This window comes from Lepisma saccharinum, chromosome 18, assembly GCF_977018435.1.
Source record: "Lepisma saccharinum chromosome 18, izLepSacc3.1, whole genome shotgun sequence".
NCBI classification, from domain to species: Eukaryota; Metazoa; Arthropoda; class Insecta; order Zygentoma; family Lepismatidae; genus Lepisma; species Lepisma saccharinum.
In genome coordinates, this window is record NC_139246.1 from 39,379,231 (window position 1) to 39,397,769 (window position 18,539).

At 36.7% G+C, this 18,539-nt stretch overlaps 1 protein-coding gene across 1 annotated transcript in view; it reads right to left on the reverse strand.

The window, feature by feature from the left end:
* Pis (phosphatidylinositol synthase) overlaps positions 1 to 18,539 on the reverse strand; it is a 68,935-nt gene that overhangs the window by 18,313 nt on the left and 32,083 nt on the right. Inside the window, exon 5 of the mRNA XM_083140449.1 lies at positions 11,397 to 11,560. Coding sequence (XP_082996575.1) covers positions 11,397 to 11,560 — 164 coding nt within the window. The remainder of the gene's footprint in view (positions 1 to 11,396; positions 11,561 to 18,539) is intronic.

The following is an 18,539-nucleotide window of genomic DNA, read 5'->3' on the forward strand; positions in this document are numbered from 1 at the left end:
GCCAATACTGTATTAACCTTTGTTGATAAATGGTGTAGTCTATCCAAACTGCAAATTGCAATAGACAAAACCTTGAAGATTCAACTAAAATGAAAACTGATAAGACTACCATGCATAAAACTAAGAAATAGGACTGTAAAGGAAGCAAAATCTATTAAATATCTTGGAATCTACATGGATTCACGCTTAGGATACAGTAGTCACTTAGAATATATCCTAACAAAAACCAAGATTGCAATACATAAGACACTAAATGTTGGAAACATAATATATAAAAAAATCCCTTTCGACATAGAAATGCTTTACTACAAGGCAATATTCCTTCCTATAATAAAGTACGGAGCCAGCATATGGGCTCACCTAGCCCTTCAAGAGGGTGTTAAGACAGCTCTAATATCAGTGCAGAGAAATGTTTTGGGAGCATTCAAAACGTTATCCACTCTATCATTGATAGCGACGGCAGGAGTTCTCCCTTTGGATCTTGAGATTCTTCAAACTGCAGTAATATACTGGCTTAAAAACATCAGTACGATGTAATGAGAGAAAGATATAATATCCAAGTTAGTAATATAAATGATGTTAATAGATACTTCAATCAAAAGTGGCAAGAAGAATGGGAAAAGAACGCGTCGATCCAAGCTAGGAAGTATATTCCGGATGTCAACGAAAGAGTAAAGTGGACCCACTTAAACCCATCGAAAGGATTAGTACATTTCATTACGGCCATGTTCCTTATAACAGTTATCTTCACAGATTCAAATTGGCAAACAGTGAATATTGTGCAACATGCATGGTGATTGATTCTCCCGAACATAAAGTGTTTAGCTGCAGAATGCATAACTCAGTAACAGTTAAAAACTTAAGGAAGAACACTCATCAGTCAAATCCTGAAATGATACTCAGGAACAAGAAGAGATATGAAGTTCTTAATAAATTAGCAGAAATAATATCTCAACTAAAGGAACACGAATATCAATTTAACATAAGAAGAAATCCAATTCTTGGGGGTGAGGGTGCTTCAGGAGGAGAAATAGGAGTAAGGAAGAGAGTTCAAAGAAATACAAGACCAAAGATTATACCAAGGATTATGAGATAGGACCAACAGCCATAAACAGAAGGAGACACTACGTCATCTCTGATATTTTTCAATGCTTAACATTATCAATTTATTCCATACAGAAAATTAAATAAATTAATGACTACCGGAAGGCAGCGTTAAAATTTTTCCAGAAATGCACTTTTGAGTGAGAAAACTATGTAAGAAATTATCGGAGAGCCTAATTAGAGGTCCGATAACCAGTGATCAGAATGCTACATTTTAAAAGTAGCTTCGCTACAGCTACAACTACATTTACTAAAAAGTAGCTCGGTACACTACTCATGTGCGCTACTCGCTACTTTGCTACTTTTGCGCTACTTCTGCATAAGAAAGAAAATTTGAAACAAGCACATGGATATTCAAAAAAAGCCCCTAGTATGATAGTTGTACTTACTGGAAAATACGATGGTAATTCGTTAGATGTTTGCTCTAACTTTGCGGATAGCTGGAGGGTGCTTCTTTGGTATAGCTAAATGAGCGACAGGTGGAGATATGCTTTATGTAAGTTTCCTGTTGGGAATGCTTCCCTGAAGGCACAGTGGAAACTTTGTCACCTTGTAATCAAAGGGTCCCAGGTTAGATACCTGGCGGAGGCACTCCAGTCTGGATTAGCTTGTCTCTGTGCATAAAGTGGACTCAAAACAAAAACTAGGAAGGATGCCTAGTTGGGAGGATGGATTCTCCTGCTCATCCATTCCCCACACTGCTCATCATCATCATTCACCATTATTCCTCATTCTCACAATTAGCCAAAAGTGGCAGAAAGCGACTCTAGATAAGATGAATAACAAAATAAACCATTCATACTCATTGCCATGATTAGCAAAAGGTACAGAAAAGTGACGTAAAACTAGAAGAATTAAATTACATACATTTGGAAACTGTATATTAACTAAAGAAATTTATTGTTTCTGCAGAAAAGTCAAAGGAAAGTTTACTGATGAAAGAATTAAGAAAGATTACCAAATTAAACTGTCAAATAGATTTGATGTTTTGCAGGATTTAAATGATGATGAAAATATAAATGAAACAGACGTAAATAAGAATTGGGAGCACATACGTAATGCAATAGAATCAGCAGCTAAAGAAAGTATAGGATACCATAAACCGAGAAAAAGTAAGCCATGGTTTGATAATGAATGTCATAATCTAATAGAAATAAGGAATCAGGCTAGACTTAGGTGGTTAAATAACTCTGATGATACAAATCTAAGCAATTATAATAGAATAAAGCGAGAAGTTAACCGCACGTTTAGAAGTAAAAAAAAGAGATTACTTGAAAAGCAAAATTAACGAAATTGAAACAAACAGCAAAAATAAAAATATCAGAGATTTATATAAAGGTGTAAATGAGTTTAGAAAGGGGTGGCAACCTAAAATAAACTTGATAAAAGATAAAGATGGTGATTTTGTAGCTGACCCAAGCGATATTCTAAATAGATGGAAGAACTACTTTAATGACCTTTTAAATGTTCATGTAGGAGATAAATCAGAAGTAAATGAAGTCCACACAGCAGAACCTTTAGTTCCAGAACCTAACTTGACTGAAGTTAAAGATGCTATTAAAAGGCTAAAGAATAACAAAGCACCTGGCATTGATTTAATACCAGCTGAGTTAATTAAATATGGTGGAAATTCATTAATATGTCAAATTCATAAATTAATTTGTTTAATATGGAATAAAGAAGAAATCCCTCAACAGTGGAAAGAATCCATAATTGTTCCTGTGTTTAAAAAAGGTGATAAAATGAACTGCAATAATTACCGTGGAATTCCTCTACTCTCAACAACATATAAAATATTATCTAACATTCTTTTAACAAGACTAACCCCATATGCTAATGAAATTATAGGTGATTATCAATGTGGATTTAAATGTAACAGATCAACTACAGATCAAATTTTTCACATCAGACAGACACTTGAAAAAAAGTGGGAATATAATCAAAATATCCATCAGGTATTCATTGATTTCAAAAAAGCATATGATTCGGTCAAAAGAGATAAATTATATAATATATTAGTACAATTTGGAATACCTAAGAAGCTTGTTAGTATGATAAAAATATGCACCAGTGAAACAGAAAGTAAAATTCGTGTGGGTATTAATATGTCTGACAAATTTACAATTCATGATGGGTTAAAACAAGGAGATGCATTATCTCCATTGCTCTTTAATTTTGCCTTAGAATATGCTGTAAGGAAGGTAAAAGAAACTAAAGAAGGATTAAAATTAAATGGTGTGACTCAGTTGTTAGCATATGCAGATGATGTAGACTGACTGGGGGATGATGTGAATACAATTAAGAATAATGCTAAAATATTTTTCAAAACTGCTAAAGAGATAGGTTTGGAAGTTAACAAAGAGAAAACTAAATATATGCTAACAGGCCGAAACCAAGTGTTAGGTAATAATCAAAATCTAATTATTGATAACAACTCGTTTGAACCAGTTTCCAAATTCAAATACAGTAGAGCGTCGATTATCCGAAGTAATTGGGGGACATGGGTGTTCGGAAAACTGGTTTGTTCGGATAATCGAACTGTACATGTTTATTTGCCAAAAAGAAGTACTGTACAGTAAATTTATTCATAAAAACAGGCATCTCTTTAAGTATGTATTACAAAGTAACATACAAAGGCAACTTTAGTAGGAATATATAGTATGTGGTACAGTTTATTAAACAAAAATATGTACATATTACATACGCATTTTGCATGAACAATACACACAGTACACAAAATTAACGTTTAAAAAAATCCTTTATTTTGGTCTGTCTAAGCAAGCCTACACGCTTACGAGCAGCTAAGTCACGTACTTTTTTCATTACAGATATCTGAAAGTGAGCGAGTACACAGTTCGGTTAAGCGGTCGTTCGGTTGACCGACGTTCGGATAATCGACGCTCTACTGTACTTAGGAGTAATATTAACAAATGAAAATTATATTAAAGAGGAAATAAAAAGTAGGCTTAATTCAGGAAATGTATGTTACTTCTCTCTTCATAAACTTTTGTCTTCTCGTTTAATATCTAAGAAACTAAAAGTTGAAATATAAAAAAAAAGTGTTCCCCTGTGCATAGCACCACGCCATGAAGGCGTATAGGGGGTGTGGGGGTAACGCCCCACACTTTCTTGATCCGGTCGTGACTGGGGGTGATGTGATCAGCATCACGCCCCTGACCGCCTTTACCCCCCAGGGTTTTCCCCAGGTACCCATGTTATTCGACGCTGGGTGGGCGCCGGGGCCGCTTTCACCGTTAGAAAAGTTCCCGGATTTGAACCGGCCGGGGATCGAACCCGGGACCTTGAGCATGGTAGTCAGACGCGTTACCGACTGAGCCACCGCGGCCACTGAAATATACAAAACAGTAATTTTGCCTGTAGTATTATATGGATGTGAAACTTGGTCCCTTACATTGAAAGAGGAACATAAATTGAGAGTATTTGAAAATAAGATCCTTAGGAAAATATTTGGACCTAAAAGGGATGAGAAGACAGGTGAGTGGAGAAGGTTACATAATTTAGAACTACATAATTTGTATTCATGTCCAGATATTATTAGAATAATTAAATCAAGAAGACTTAGGTGGGCAGGCCATGTGGCACGAATGGGAGAGGAAAGAGGAGTTTACAGGATTCTTGTTGGGAAACCTGATGGTAAGAGACCTGTAGGAAGGCCAAGACGAAGATGGAGGGACAACGTTGAGATGGACCTAAAGGAAATCGGTAGGGATGGAAAAGAGTATATAGAACTTGCTCAAGATAGGGAAAGATGGAAGGCCTGTGTTGCTGCAGTCATGAACCTTCGGGTTTAAGAAGGCTAGGGAGTTAGTTAGTTAGTTAGCAGAAAAGTCAATATCTCGTACATACTTTTTACAATATCATAAAATATATTTAGGGAAGTGGTGTGTAAACTCGAGTGTTGTAAAGGTACTGCAATTTTAAAATTTTTGAAAAAATATTATATCGAAAATAATTGTAATTCCATAAAGTGTATGTCTATCATTCTTGTAACAATAATTTCTTGCTGGTGAGATCCTATATGCTAACAATGATTAATGCTGAACCATTGATTGCTGGCACTATTGCTTTGTCATTGTAGTGGAGACTGCATCACTCGTTTTTGTGCTGCAAATTGTGTTTTACACAGAGATTAATGACATTTACCTGCCTCTTACACCATGGATATCAACAGGATTTGTTCCTGGGGTGGCGCAAATGAGGCCTTTTTTTTTTTAAGGTTGCCGCAAATGAAGCATGTTTCTCCCCAAAATAACGATGCAGCTAAAAAAACGTAGCCGTTAGCCAGAATATACTCATATATGCCAGTTCAGTTTAGTTATCTGGATATTAGATTTATTCTATACTAATGAAATATATTACACAGGTACCTATAATCTGCGATATCAAGATGTTTATAATCTAGATTATAAGTAGTTCCATGTAATAGACTGTCTTTATGAACCTCCTCCAAAAGTAAGGGTTGAAACTCCTTCAAAAGTAAGGGTTATTGTCGATTTTTTTTAACGCTGTGGTCACTTTCAAAATTTTCCTCATAATGCAGAGAAGAAATGTAGCTGTAGCGAAATTTTTGCTACAACTACAGGAATTTTGTAGCTTCGCTACAGCTACCGCTACAAATTTTGTAGCTAGCTACAGTAGCGATGCTACAAGTAGCGTGCTACTTACGACCACTGCTGATGACTGACGCCATGTCAATCTGTCATTTTCAACCAATAATGATCATGTGCAGCATTTGATGGATTTATTACTGGTGATTTTATGGGTTGATTGAAAAAGTGCCATTTTTGGGACATATCTCCGCAGCTGGCAACACTAGCAGGTTGAAATTTTGTCACCAGACGCACGCAACACGTGCCTAAGTATTGTCCATACATTTACGTGAAAAATCATAAATCATGATTTTGTACAGAAATTGGACTCTTGAGAGAATCCTAGGATGCCCCTGGCTACCCTGAATTTTCTTCGCTCTCACTTCGCCACTACAGTGCCCGGTTGATTCAGCATGGCATATTCATTGGAGCAGCAGGTGCGCATTGTTGAAGAGTATTTTACTACTCATTCTTATACTCATATGCAATAAGTTTCCCCCCCCCCCAAAAAAAAAAAATACCCTGCTTCTGCTGTACCTCACAAAGCAACTGTTTTATGACTAGTGCATCGATTTCAAGAAACCAGAAGTGTATGTGACAAAACAAGAAGTGGTCGCCATTGGATTTGACCCTTGCTGCAGTGGGGGATATGCGTAAACCATGATAATGGATTGATTGATTTGGTGTTTTAAGTTCACATTATGCATAGTAAGGCTAATCGGGACTGGACCTACAGTTTAAAGTGGGATCCGAACCTCTATATGCCTCCACCGGTTTTGATTTGATTTGATTTGGTGTTTCAAGTCCACTTTATGCACAGTAAGGCTAATCTGGACTACCTACAGTTTATAGTGGGATCCGAACCACTTGTGCCACCACCAGGTATCGAACCTGGGACCCCTTGATTACAGATTACAAGGCGACGATGCTGCCACTGCGCCATCGGGGTATCATCACCTTGACAAGGATAAACGCTTGAAGTACTGCAGGTGTTGTCGATCTCTCATCAAATAATTCTTGATTTAGTTAATTTTTTTTTTTCACTGATGAAGTTTGGTTCCATTTGTTAACAACCAAAACAGATGAACATGGTCCGCTGAAAATCGTCATGCGTTCCACGAGGTACTGCTCCATCCAAAAAGAAAACTTGGGGTATGTTGTACTGTGACACATGAGTATTGCGTTTAATATTAAACACCAACAAATGATCCCACATATTGTTAAGAGTTGGTATTTAGTGTTGAAGATCAATTCTCAGATGTTTTGAGCAAATTTACAATGTTTATAAAATATTGTAATTGCTTCATTTAATAAATGATAATATTATTAACCCAGTGATAGCCGACATGATTAGTTTGGTGATTTAATCAGAACACTTAATGTCCAAATTGTAATAATAATAAAAAAGTAGACGTGTATCAGCCGCATTTATAACTCGCCTTACCGTTTCCTAACAATCTCCTGTCAGCTGTGTTGAAATGGTAGCGTTGCCAGGTGTGTGGAAATTTACACATAAAAGTCAAATTTCGGCGCAAAATTATGATTTTGATTTTTCTCGTAAATGTATTGCCAATACTTAGGCATGTGTTGCGTGTGTCTGGTGACAAAATTTCAACCTGCTAGTGTTGCCAGCTGTGAAGATTATGTCCCAAAAATGGCACTTTTTCAATCAACCCATAAAATCACCAGTAATGAATCCATCAAATGATGCACATGATCATTATTGTTTGCAAATGACAGACTTACATGGCGTCAGTCATCAGACCTCTAAGGCTTTCCGATAAATTCTTACATAGTTTTCTTACTCAAAAGTGAATTCCTGGAAAAATTTTAACGCTGCCTTCCGCCAATCATTTATTTATTTAATTTTCTGTATGGAATAAATTGATAATGCTAAGCATTGAAAAATATCTCAATGGATGAGGCTTTATAATGCAGCAAACCTGGTGTAAATATTTCTTACGGTTCTCGTGATATAAATTTTCAAAGTTTGGGTTGCGCGACTTTTGAAACACTCTGTATAATTGAGTGAACACACTAGTCACCTCTTCTGCAAAGAGAATACAACTGGGACCTTGGTAGTCCATTTCGAATGTACTCATTACAAGTTAACTGGAATAACATCTAGAGAATCACAAGGATGAGTTATAAACCAGAACTTAAACTTAGTGAATCTCAGGAAAGTGAGATGTACTGCTGGACATTCAATTGGCGAGAGTGGTGGAGCTGGACAGTAGGAGTAAGTAGGTGTTAATTCCTAGTAAGGAATTAGAGAATCACAAGGAAAAATCCCACAACCAAGCAGTCCGTTAAGGGCCAGCAAGAATAAAGATGAACAGTGATAGAATATGCAAACTCACGAAGTGATGTAAATAGGAGATACAAGCATACTGCATATGGAAGTGTGAAGTTAATAGATGAAACCGTGGACAGTGCATAGTGTGAAATGGACCTAAGGAATTGATGGAAACCCAGACCCAAGAAGAAGGACCAGCTACCTGAGGGAGCATGAGAGGCCCAACAGAAAAGTCTAGGAATACTTAGCCCTATAATTGTGTAATATAAACACAAGTCTCAAACCCTATCCGAGACAACCTCATGTACATTTGTATCTTCTGTAATCTCCTAATGTACATTAATTATTTTAATTCTAGTCTAATTCATTATTATATTCTAATATATCATTAATTATGATATCATTTTTTATTTATTTATAATAGGTGGCGCAAAAGTCATCATCCTATTTGAACTGACCTTTATTTTTACATCTTCTTGTTTATATCAATAGCGTTTTGTCAGTTAAATAGAAGATACTCACGAAATTTATTTGTGCGAAAATGAATAAGTATATCCCGTTTGGTGATTTGCCATGGCCGGCCAGATTTTTTTCTTTGGGGGTATTTGAAGTCATTGGTGTATGTGAATAAACCAGAGACGTTACAGCAACTAAAGGACAATATTCAGCATGATATTGAAAACATTTCCCCGTAGATTCATTCCAAAACCACCAACACAATAAAAAGAGCCCACATTTGCATCAATTTGAATGGTGGCCATTTATTGGATGTTATCTTTAAAAATTGAGGACATAAAACTTACAAGTATCAATAAAAGTTTAACACAACAAAACCTACTTCGTTTAATTTAAAACCCAAGCTATAGGCTAAGAAAATCAGGTGATGACTTTTGTGCCACCTTGTATTATTGTATCCAACCAATATTTTATAACTTTTCATCTCAATCACTACTCAATCTATTCCTCTACCTAATTCTTAAATGTATATCCCATATTTTTATCTTATACATATTTTTATATCTTATCTATATTTATTCTTATATCAAATTGAATCATTAGGTAGGATCTACCTTCATTAGGAATTACTCCTTGGCATATAGACCAGGTGCCAAGGTCCTTGAGAAAATAGTCTGGAGAAGAGGAACCTCAAGTACATCTGCATTTGGTGGAATGAATTGAAATCTATTGGGACAAACTGCACCCAGCAAACAGTGTGGAATAAAAGATAGCAAAAGCATCTATGATAAATTGAAATATAGCTAGGTGAGAGGGTGAGCAATGTGAGAGAGGCGAGTGGTGGATCGAGAATTGCTTCCCAACGCCCCAATAAGCAGGCTGATGCGGAATTCGGTACTATTCACACACTAGTCAAACTTGATGTTTTCCTAATAAAATGACACTACAACCAGTTCCGAATAAATTTTTATACACTTACAAAGTTGTAAAGTCCTGTTTGGACTACCCTGCATTATTCAATAACTAACTGTTGCCTACATCAGAACACTGGACCATACTAACTTCAAGTATTTCAGAATAATAATGGATATTAGAATGTAAGTATGCATTTGCAAATGAAGATGTCGATCTGCTAGATATTTTTTTGGTAATAATCTGAGAAGATTCAGCACTTGTCACTTTTAACCTTTGGCGGATGGAAGCCTCATGCACCAGTCAACACTCTCCAGATGGGAACTTTTCAAGTGCGTTCTTTTCAAACTTGGCACAAAGTACAAAAACATCGTAGTTCAAGAACTAATTGTCGCAGAGAGAGACGACATTTATACATTGCACCTCCAATAATAAGAGTTAAAGGTAAAGAAGGAAAATGGAATGTTGCAAATTGAAAATAAGCTGATGCATCTAGGAGAAAGAAATTATAATGTATAAGAGCAGCAGTGTTGGCCGCTTACAGAAAAAAATCCGCAATTTCACTTTGAGCATTGGCCTTATGGATGGTGAATAGACTATATTCAGGAAAGCATGAAAAAATTACAATTCGTGGAGGATGTGTAATGCTCATGCACCAGTTTTGAAGTAATAATAATAATAATAATAATTAAAAAATGGAAATTATACAACATTTTCAAAACTACTTCATTTTAGTAAATTTCGAAAATTGGGGCTTCGTCCCTGGGCCCCAAATTGTTGCATGTTGTTAAAGTGTTCTTAGTGAAATATATCAGCAAAAAGTGGTGGTTGAGGAGTATAGTGTACTGAAAATCATAGTTTTTGTATTTTGTTATTAACTTTTACACCATCTTTCAAGGTTTTAGCAGTTAGTGGTCAATTTTACTCATAAAGTTTATATTCTGTGATCTGTCATTAAAAAAAAAGGCTTTAACAGTTAGTGGTCAATTCTACTCAAAGTTTATATACTGTGACCTCTCACAAAGAAAACTAAATTTGGATTGATTGATTGATTGATTGATTTAGTTTATTTTACTTCGCGTTTTGTGCCTCTTGGCTAATTTGCGAAGATGGGGATGAGTGATGAAATGATGAAATTGATGAATGGACATTTACAAACAACCAAACCCGACCGGGATTCGAACCCGGGACCCTTGGCGTCGCAGCGCGATGTGCTAACCACTCGGCCACAGGGTCGGGCAACTAAATTTGGAAGCTGTGAATCCATTTATTCTTTGGATTAAATGGTAAAATATAAAAATATAACCATATAACCTAGTTCCTCTATTATACACTAAACCTTTTTTGATGTAATGCAGTTTTTACGGTGGTTATAACTTTATTTCTGTTATTAACAATATAAATAACATTGAAATTAGATATTTGTGGGATTTTGATGGGGGGGGGGGGCTTCAGTCCCCTCAGCTACCCCTGGCTACGTGCCTGACATCTATCCACCTCCAATCGTTCAAATAGAGGCTAACTCTTCACTTTTGGAAAACACATCGTAGTAGCCCAAAACATATGCAGATTCCATCTTATTGTTTTTGTGCTTGCTGGTCAACTTTTCACATGTCAAAGCAGAAAGTTTACGCCCTGTGCCAACATTAAGAAAAAATAATATATGTGATTAAATTCAGCTTACAGTGGAAACTCGATTTTACCTTTTCAGAGGAATAACGTGCAAAAAGTTAAAATGCAGGAACATGAAATATTTTATTATGCTTTATTGGGACTATGAGGACTGATTGTATAATGCAGGAAAGTAAAATGGAGCTTCCATTGCAATTGTCTGATGGATGGACCATGTGTATCGCAAGAACTGTGTTAATCTGTTTGTAGGAACCATTAAGTTATGAGAAAGGGACTCAACAATGTCAAGCAATACATACATCAAAAGAATTATGTCCATAGGTATCAGAGACAAACAATAACTAGCATGTCCAATGCCATTGGCTTAGGAGAAAGAGTATACTTACTGACAGGTCCCTCGACAAAGTGTAGCAAGTAGAGGCTGGCGTAGAACATTTCATTCCCAGCACACATGAAGAAGAGCACTGGCTTTGACGTGTAGTAGATACGCATGATCGGGTTTTCATTGGCATCAAAGAACTTGTGGCTGGTCTTTCCTTGCAGGACGGTGCTGAGACAGAAACAAAAAAAATAAACCATTATTTTTCTAATAAACGTGAGGCTCAACTACTTCGACCAAGATAAAATTCAAGATTTAACAGTTTTGAAGGGTAAAGATTGCAAAAGTGCTTTTCCAATTTTCATATAATTTAGGGGCATTCCATGCCCCTGAATCTTTATTTTTAGAATTAAATGCAGTGCTATAATTTTATTCTATCTTGTGAATCTACAATTCTAATTGTTATTTGGAAAGAAATTCAAGTATTATACATAATTTAGTTAATAGTTGAAGGTAATTTACATATTGTTTTTTTTATGTTATTTTTTTTATTTACTCTTGTTTTGTATTGTGTTTCAGGAGCCGTGGTAGCTCAGTCGTTAGGCTATATGACTACCATGCGAGAGACCTGGGTTCGATCCTCGGCAGGAGAACTTAGATTTTTTCCACCTATTCAAGCGGCTCCGGCACCCATCCAGTGTTGTATAAAGTGGATACCTGGAGGAAACTTTGGTGAGTAAAGGGGGCCAGGGGCAAGGTACCAATCACATCACCCCCACCTTCGGCCGTGATTACACCCTAGATGTCTTCATGACATGGTTCAAAGCACAGAGGAACACTTTTACTTTTCTTTCCTTTTACCTTTAGTATAGGCAAATTAGGGCTCGAGATGGAAAAAAAAATTGGAAACCTAATATTTGTTGTATTCGGGGGTGGGGAACACACAAATTTTTAAAAATGTCAGCATTTTGAAAATTTCAAAAAATTTGCATTTGGGCGATCAGTGAGCAAATGTTTACTTTAAACGCTTTCATGTACATAAACTATATAAAAGAAAGCACAAATGATTGGAATTTTGAAAATTTAATTTCATAAATTTGATCCAAATACTTGATTGTATCGAGTATGTTGATAGCCTATTCTTGGAACGGCAACCCATCTACTCTGAACAATTTTCAACTTGTGACGTTTTTTCCTGCGCGATTTGTAATAAAGAAGTATTACGTCATATTTCGCGCAGAAAAGACCTCACATTTCTCCTTCGTAGTACGCCTTGCGTCTCGCTTGTTTGTTGGTTGCGCCAGTCGCCGCTAGGTGTCTCCACCTATCTTTGCCCAGTGCTGCATTTACGAACGTGTAAGCTGAACCAGTCCCGTTCTGACCGACTTTCACGTAACAGCCTGAGTTGCTCGCAGGAAACGAGCGAGAGAGATAGGAGCATGACGTGCGATTAGTGTGTGGAACGGTGTCTCGAGGGACGAGACTTGCATTTTGGATTCTGATTGCACTCAATAGTTTTGGACTATCTCTCCGTACTTCGTACTACCAATCAAAGTGACTCGTTCTCACAATCTCGCATTTGGAGTTAAGTAGCGGAAGGACTACATTTTTGAGAGGAATTTAATTTGTGTGTACCGAGTCCAGTTTGACGTGAAAACAGACTGTTCGGCGTATTCTACATGATTCACGTTGTCACTACTTCTATGGAGCTGTCTACGGAACCGTGATTGAGGGAAAAGCGGAGTTTCGTCATGCCAATGTGAAGGAAGAGACGACCGGATGAGAAGGAAGCCAAATCCCATTCGATGCTCAGGTGGCAGAGTTTGATTGGTCAGATGGAACAGTTTTGAATGGACTATTGAGGTATGTACTGTGTCAAATCCCTCTTTCGTGACATATCAAATAAAGCGAAGTGCGTCGGGTTCAAATAGTTTGAATCTACAGTTCGAATAATTGGAAGAAAGAGAACGTAAGCGTCGAATTATTGGAAGTATGCAAATGGAATTAATCACGTAATTGTTTGGGCAAGCGCGTCAATGTCACTGTTCCTCGTGCGCAAAAAAGTAAAGGAGAATTTCTAACTTCTTAATATCAATTAAGCAAGGCGTACATTTGGGCAATTTACTATTGCGTCTCAGGAGGGGCGATAGAATACAATGAGAGATAACGTTTGTTTGTTACAAAAATGTTAAAATAAGGGAAGAAGGGAGCATCAAAGTAAAAGGGGGATAAATTGTTATTAGAAGGAAAAGGAGTTTTTTTACTATAACTTGTTGTTGAGAATTTAACTGGTTAAAGATATTTGATATTACATGGTTCCGCGGTTGAGTTGAATTTTATTCTTGCTTGTTGTCGTAACTGTAACGACCTAATGTGTGAAACCTGTGGAGTAAATCGAGGGGAGAAGTAATTGTTGGATCTATTTTTGATATAATCTTGTGAGATTTAGAAAACGGGCTTCTTGTTAATAATTGTTTGATGTATATCTTTTCATGTTGGGACGTTAATCAGTCTTCGCTGCGAGATTAACGCAATAAATTTTGACTTAAGGTCGCAAATGAACTTTATTTTCTTTTTCATTGTGTTTGATATTGGAACCTCGCTTGCTAACAAAGAATGAAAGATTTACCAACGTTAAATGAAAAGACGAATTGATTGGTTAATAATGCATGCATTTTTTGGGGGTTCTGTGTACACTCCCGTACATGAATATACACGTACCTAAATTGAATGGTCGGTATAGTGTGAAATTTTCCACGATACTCTGTGAACATATTGCATACCTTTTGTCTTGCTTAGGTTTTTTGGGAGGGTCCCGTATCTTCGGACGCGTGTCACCCCTTTTTTCCCATTGGTTCTCAATAGAGACTGAGGCGGCAGTGAAAAACGCTTGCCATTAACCTCAACATTTTTGTGACTTTTGTAACTGGTTTGTTGTTATTCGTTTCTACGAACGTACGTTAATTGATCCCGGACCTTTTGCACGTTTTCCTAAATAACTTTCACTATCTTTCTTACGTACGCAACATCCACGTTACAAAGTTCCTGGTATCAGAGCTGGTTTTAGTAATTTATGTACTAGAAATATCACAAATTTTTTTTCCCTTCACACTACTATTTTTGGTAGTATTGGTGATACCATCATTCCGTTTATACCTTTTTTTTTGTGCACTAAATTCCCTTGTGGCCATACATTGTTTGGTGCTTAACAATTTTTTTTGTTAACCTTGGAGCCCCCCTTTTTTTTCCGGACGATAGATTTAACCCCCCCCCCCCTTTTTTTTTGAGACATTCTTTTGAAATTTTTTTTTACAGATTCATACATAAGAACTTTTGTTTATTGATTTCCAATATTTTACAGTATATCTTGATGTTGCATTATTGCACTTACTTTGTATTTTGGATATTGTTAGTCCCCTTTTTGTTTTGGCTATATTTTTTGACACCTTTTGGATTTCCTCATCGAGGAACAAATATAATGTCGCTTCCCTTTCAAGGCCATTTGCCTCGGGTTGGGTCGACCTCTTTTCCCTTCCCCCCGGTTCATATACAACCTTCACCTTTTTTACAGACCCCAAACTTACATACACCCAGAGAACTTTTGTTGCCTCCCGATTATTCCTATATTACAAATTACATTAGATACACAACCGTTGTTGATTTTTTACGGGTATTACAACCAACGGATGGTTCAGATCCTGACAAGTTGTTTTATTTTTTGTTGAACCTCCATAAAATTTTCAAACTAAACCTCATTGATTTGGAATCTTTACTGCTGATGGCATTTACATCCACGCAAGGACTCCTTCGGGATACTTGGTATGATTCTCTTCACGAGAAATTCCCCTGGCCCATGTTTATACGTGTCATATGGTATCGCTTCGTCCCTTATTCCACGATGCAAGGGTTATTAGATAAACATCTTCTTCGTCCTCAGCGAAGTGGGGAATTCCTCTCCACTTATTTGAATGACATCTACGAGGCTTATCATGTGTTACCCACCAACTGGACACTCTGCTTCTCATTGCCGACGTCGTCCCCCAACCACCCGCCACTCTTCTCATGACCCAGTTCCTCGCATCTAAGAAATGCACGGAATCCCACAACTTTGGATTTTGTATTTTGGTCCTGTATTTGACTTAGAATCTTAAGAATATTGAAGATATATATATATGTTATGCAATTTTGATATATACTTGATTTTTTTTGTTAAATATTTTTTCATGTTGTAAATTGGCTTATGTGTGGTATATTGTGTTTTTGAGACAAATGCTTTCTTGTCAGATGTCAATCATGATTTCATTGGTAAATAATTTTCTTATTGCATATTACTTACTGCAATTTTTGATGTATATGTAGAATGACTGTTGTAATCACAAATTGTAATTGGTGCTCCCATTTCTCATTGTATTCCCCTCTGTTTAGGTTTCCTCTCCTCTTCCCTATCCTTTTTTTTCCTTCTCTTCTATTCTTCTATTCTAATTCGCCCTTTTTTCTGTTTATTTTTCATGTTTATTGAGGAAACATAAATATCGAGTGTGCCAGCCTGGAATCATTATCTGACGTAAAAATGGAAAACAACCACCATATTACTCTCTTGGAGTGCTAACCTGATTGTAAAACGTCTCCTCTGTTTTTAGAGAAATTCTCCACATTATAGTGTTTATTTGCACTTTCTTTTTCTACGTACAGGTGTTATTTAACAGGTATCTTTATATTGAGTGTATTGTGAAACTTGAATGTTTACTTTGATGTAATGCCTTTTTTAATGGCACTTCTACTCATATCTCAGGTTAAGAGTATTCTTATTTGTAATGTTAACTTTTCATCCAATATGATCATTTCATTAATACGATTGCAATCGACTTTTCATGCTCACCTTTTTCGCAATCATTTTTTATAGAGTATTTATTCATCTTCTTATCTATTGTGTTTAAATTGGTTACCAACATTGTGCATATTTTTGATATTATTCAATCTAGTCTCAATTTAATCAATTTGTGTGGGATATATATATATTTTTTAGGTTCTTGTTTGCATATATTCTCACATAGTATGTGTGTTCTCTATTTATTATGTGTCTTTATGGTTCTTTAAAAACACACGCATTTGGGTATTTCTTCTTCGATTAAGGGGAATTTGCTTACATATATATTAGATGCTCCCGAAATGGTATATCTGTGTCTGGTTAGTCCATGTGACTTTTTTGCCAAATTATTATGGTTGTTATTATTATATATCTTTGTTCTTTTTGTATTTGTTAGTCGGGGGAGTTTGTGACGTTTTTTCCTGCGCGATTTGTAATAAAGAAGTATTACGTCATATTTCGCGCAGAAAAGACCTCACATTTCTCCTTCGTAGTACGCCTTGCGTCTCGCTTGTTTGTTGGTTGCGCCAGTCGCCGCTAGGTGTCTCCACCTATCTTTGCCCAGTGCTGCATTTACGAACGTGTAAGCTGAACCAGTCCCGTTCTGACCGACTTTCACGTAACAGCCTGAGTTGCTCGCAGGAAACGAGCGAGAGAGATAGGAGCATGACGTGCGATTAGTGTGTGGAACGGTGTCTCGCGGGACGAGACTTGCATTTTGGATTCTGATTGCACTCAATAGTTTTGGACTATCTCTCCGTACTTCGTACTACCAATCAAAGTGACTCGTTCTCACAATCTCGCATTTGGAGTTAAGTAGCGGAAGGACTACATTTTTGAGAGGAATTTAATTTGTGTGTACCGAGTCCAGTTTGACGTGAAAACAGACTGTTCGGCGTATTCTACATGATTCACGTTGTCACTACTTCTATGGAGCTGTCTACGGAACCGTGATTGAGGGAAAAGCGGAGTTTCGTCATGCCAATGTGAAGGAAGAGACGACCGGATGAGAAGGAAGCCAAATCCCATTCGATGCTCAGGTGGCAGAGTTTGATTGGTCAGATGGAACAGTTTTGAATGGACTATTGAGGTATGTACTGTGTCAAATCCCTCTTTCGTGACATATCAAATAAAGCGAAGTGCGTCGGGTTCAAATAGTTTGAATCTACAGTTCGAATAATTGGAAGAAAGAGAACGTAAGCGTCGAATTATTGGAAGTATGCAAATGGAATTAATCACGTAATTGTTTGGGCAAGCGCGTCAATGTCACTGTTCCTCGTGCGCAAAAAAGTAAAGGAGAATTTCTAACTTCTTAATATCAATTAAGCAAGGCGTACATTTGGGCAATTTACTATTGCGTCTCAGGAGGGGCGATAGAATACAATGAGAGATAACGTTTGTTTGTTACAAAAATGTTAAAATAAGGGAAGAAGGGAGCATCAAAGTAAAAGGGGGATAAATTGTTATTAGAAGGAAAAGGAGTTTTTTTACTATAACTTGTTGTTGAGAATTTAACTGGTTAAAGATATTTGATATTACATGGTTCCGCGGTTGAGTTGAATTTTATTCTTGCTTGTTGTCGTAACTGTAACGACCTAATGTGTGAAACCTGTGGAGTAAATCGAGGGGAGAAGTAATTGTTGGATCTATTTTTGATATAATCTTGTGAGATTTAGAAAACGGGCTTCTTGTTAATAATTGTTTGATGTATATCTTTTCATGTTGGGACGTTAATCAGTCTTCGCTGCGAGATTAACGCAATAAATTTTGACTTAAGGTCGCAAATGAACTTTATTTTCTTTTTCATTGTGTTTGATATTGGAACCTCGCTTGCTAACAAAGAATGAAAGATTTACCAACGTTAAATGAAAAGACGAATTGATTGGTTAATAATGCATGCATTTTTTGGGGGTTCTGTGTACACTCCCGTACATGAATATACACGTACCTAAATTGAATGGTCGGTATAGTGTGAAATTTTCCACGATACTCTGTGAACATATTGCATACCTTTTGTCTTGCTTAGGTTTTTTGGGAGGGTCCCGTATCTTCGGACGCGTGTCACCCCTTTTTTCCCATTGGTTCTCAATAGAGACTGAGGCGGCAGTGAAAAACGCTTGCCATTAACCTCAACATTTTTGTGACTTTTGTAACTGGTTTGTTGTTATTCGTTTCTACGAACGTACGTTAATTGATCCCGGACCTTTTGCACGTTTTCCTAAATAACTTTCACTATCTTTCTTACGTACGCAACATCCACGTTACAAACTCAACTGAATAAAGAAAGAAGTTACAATTCGTATGTTGGCAAGATTTTCGATTAATACACAATTATTAAAATAC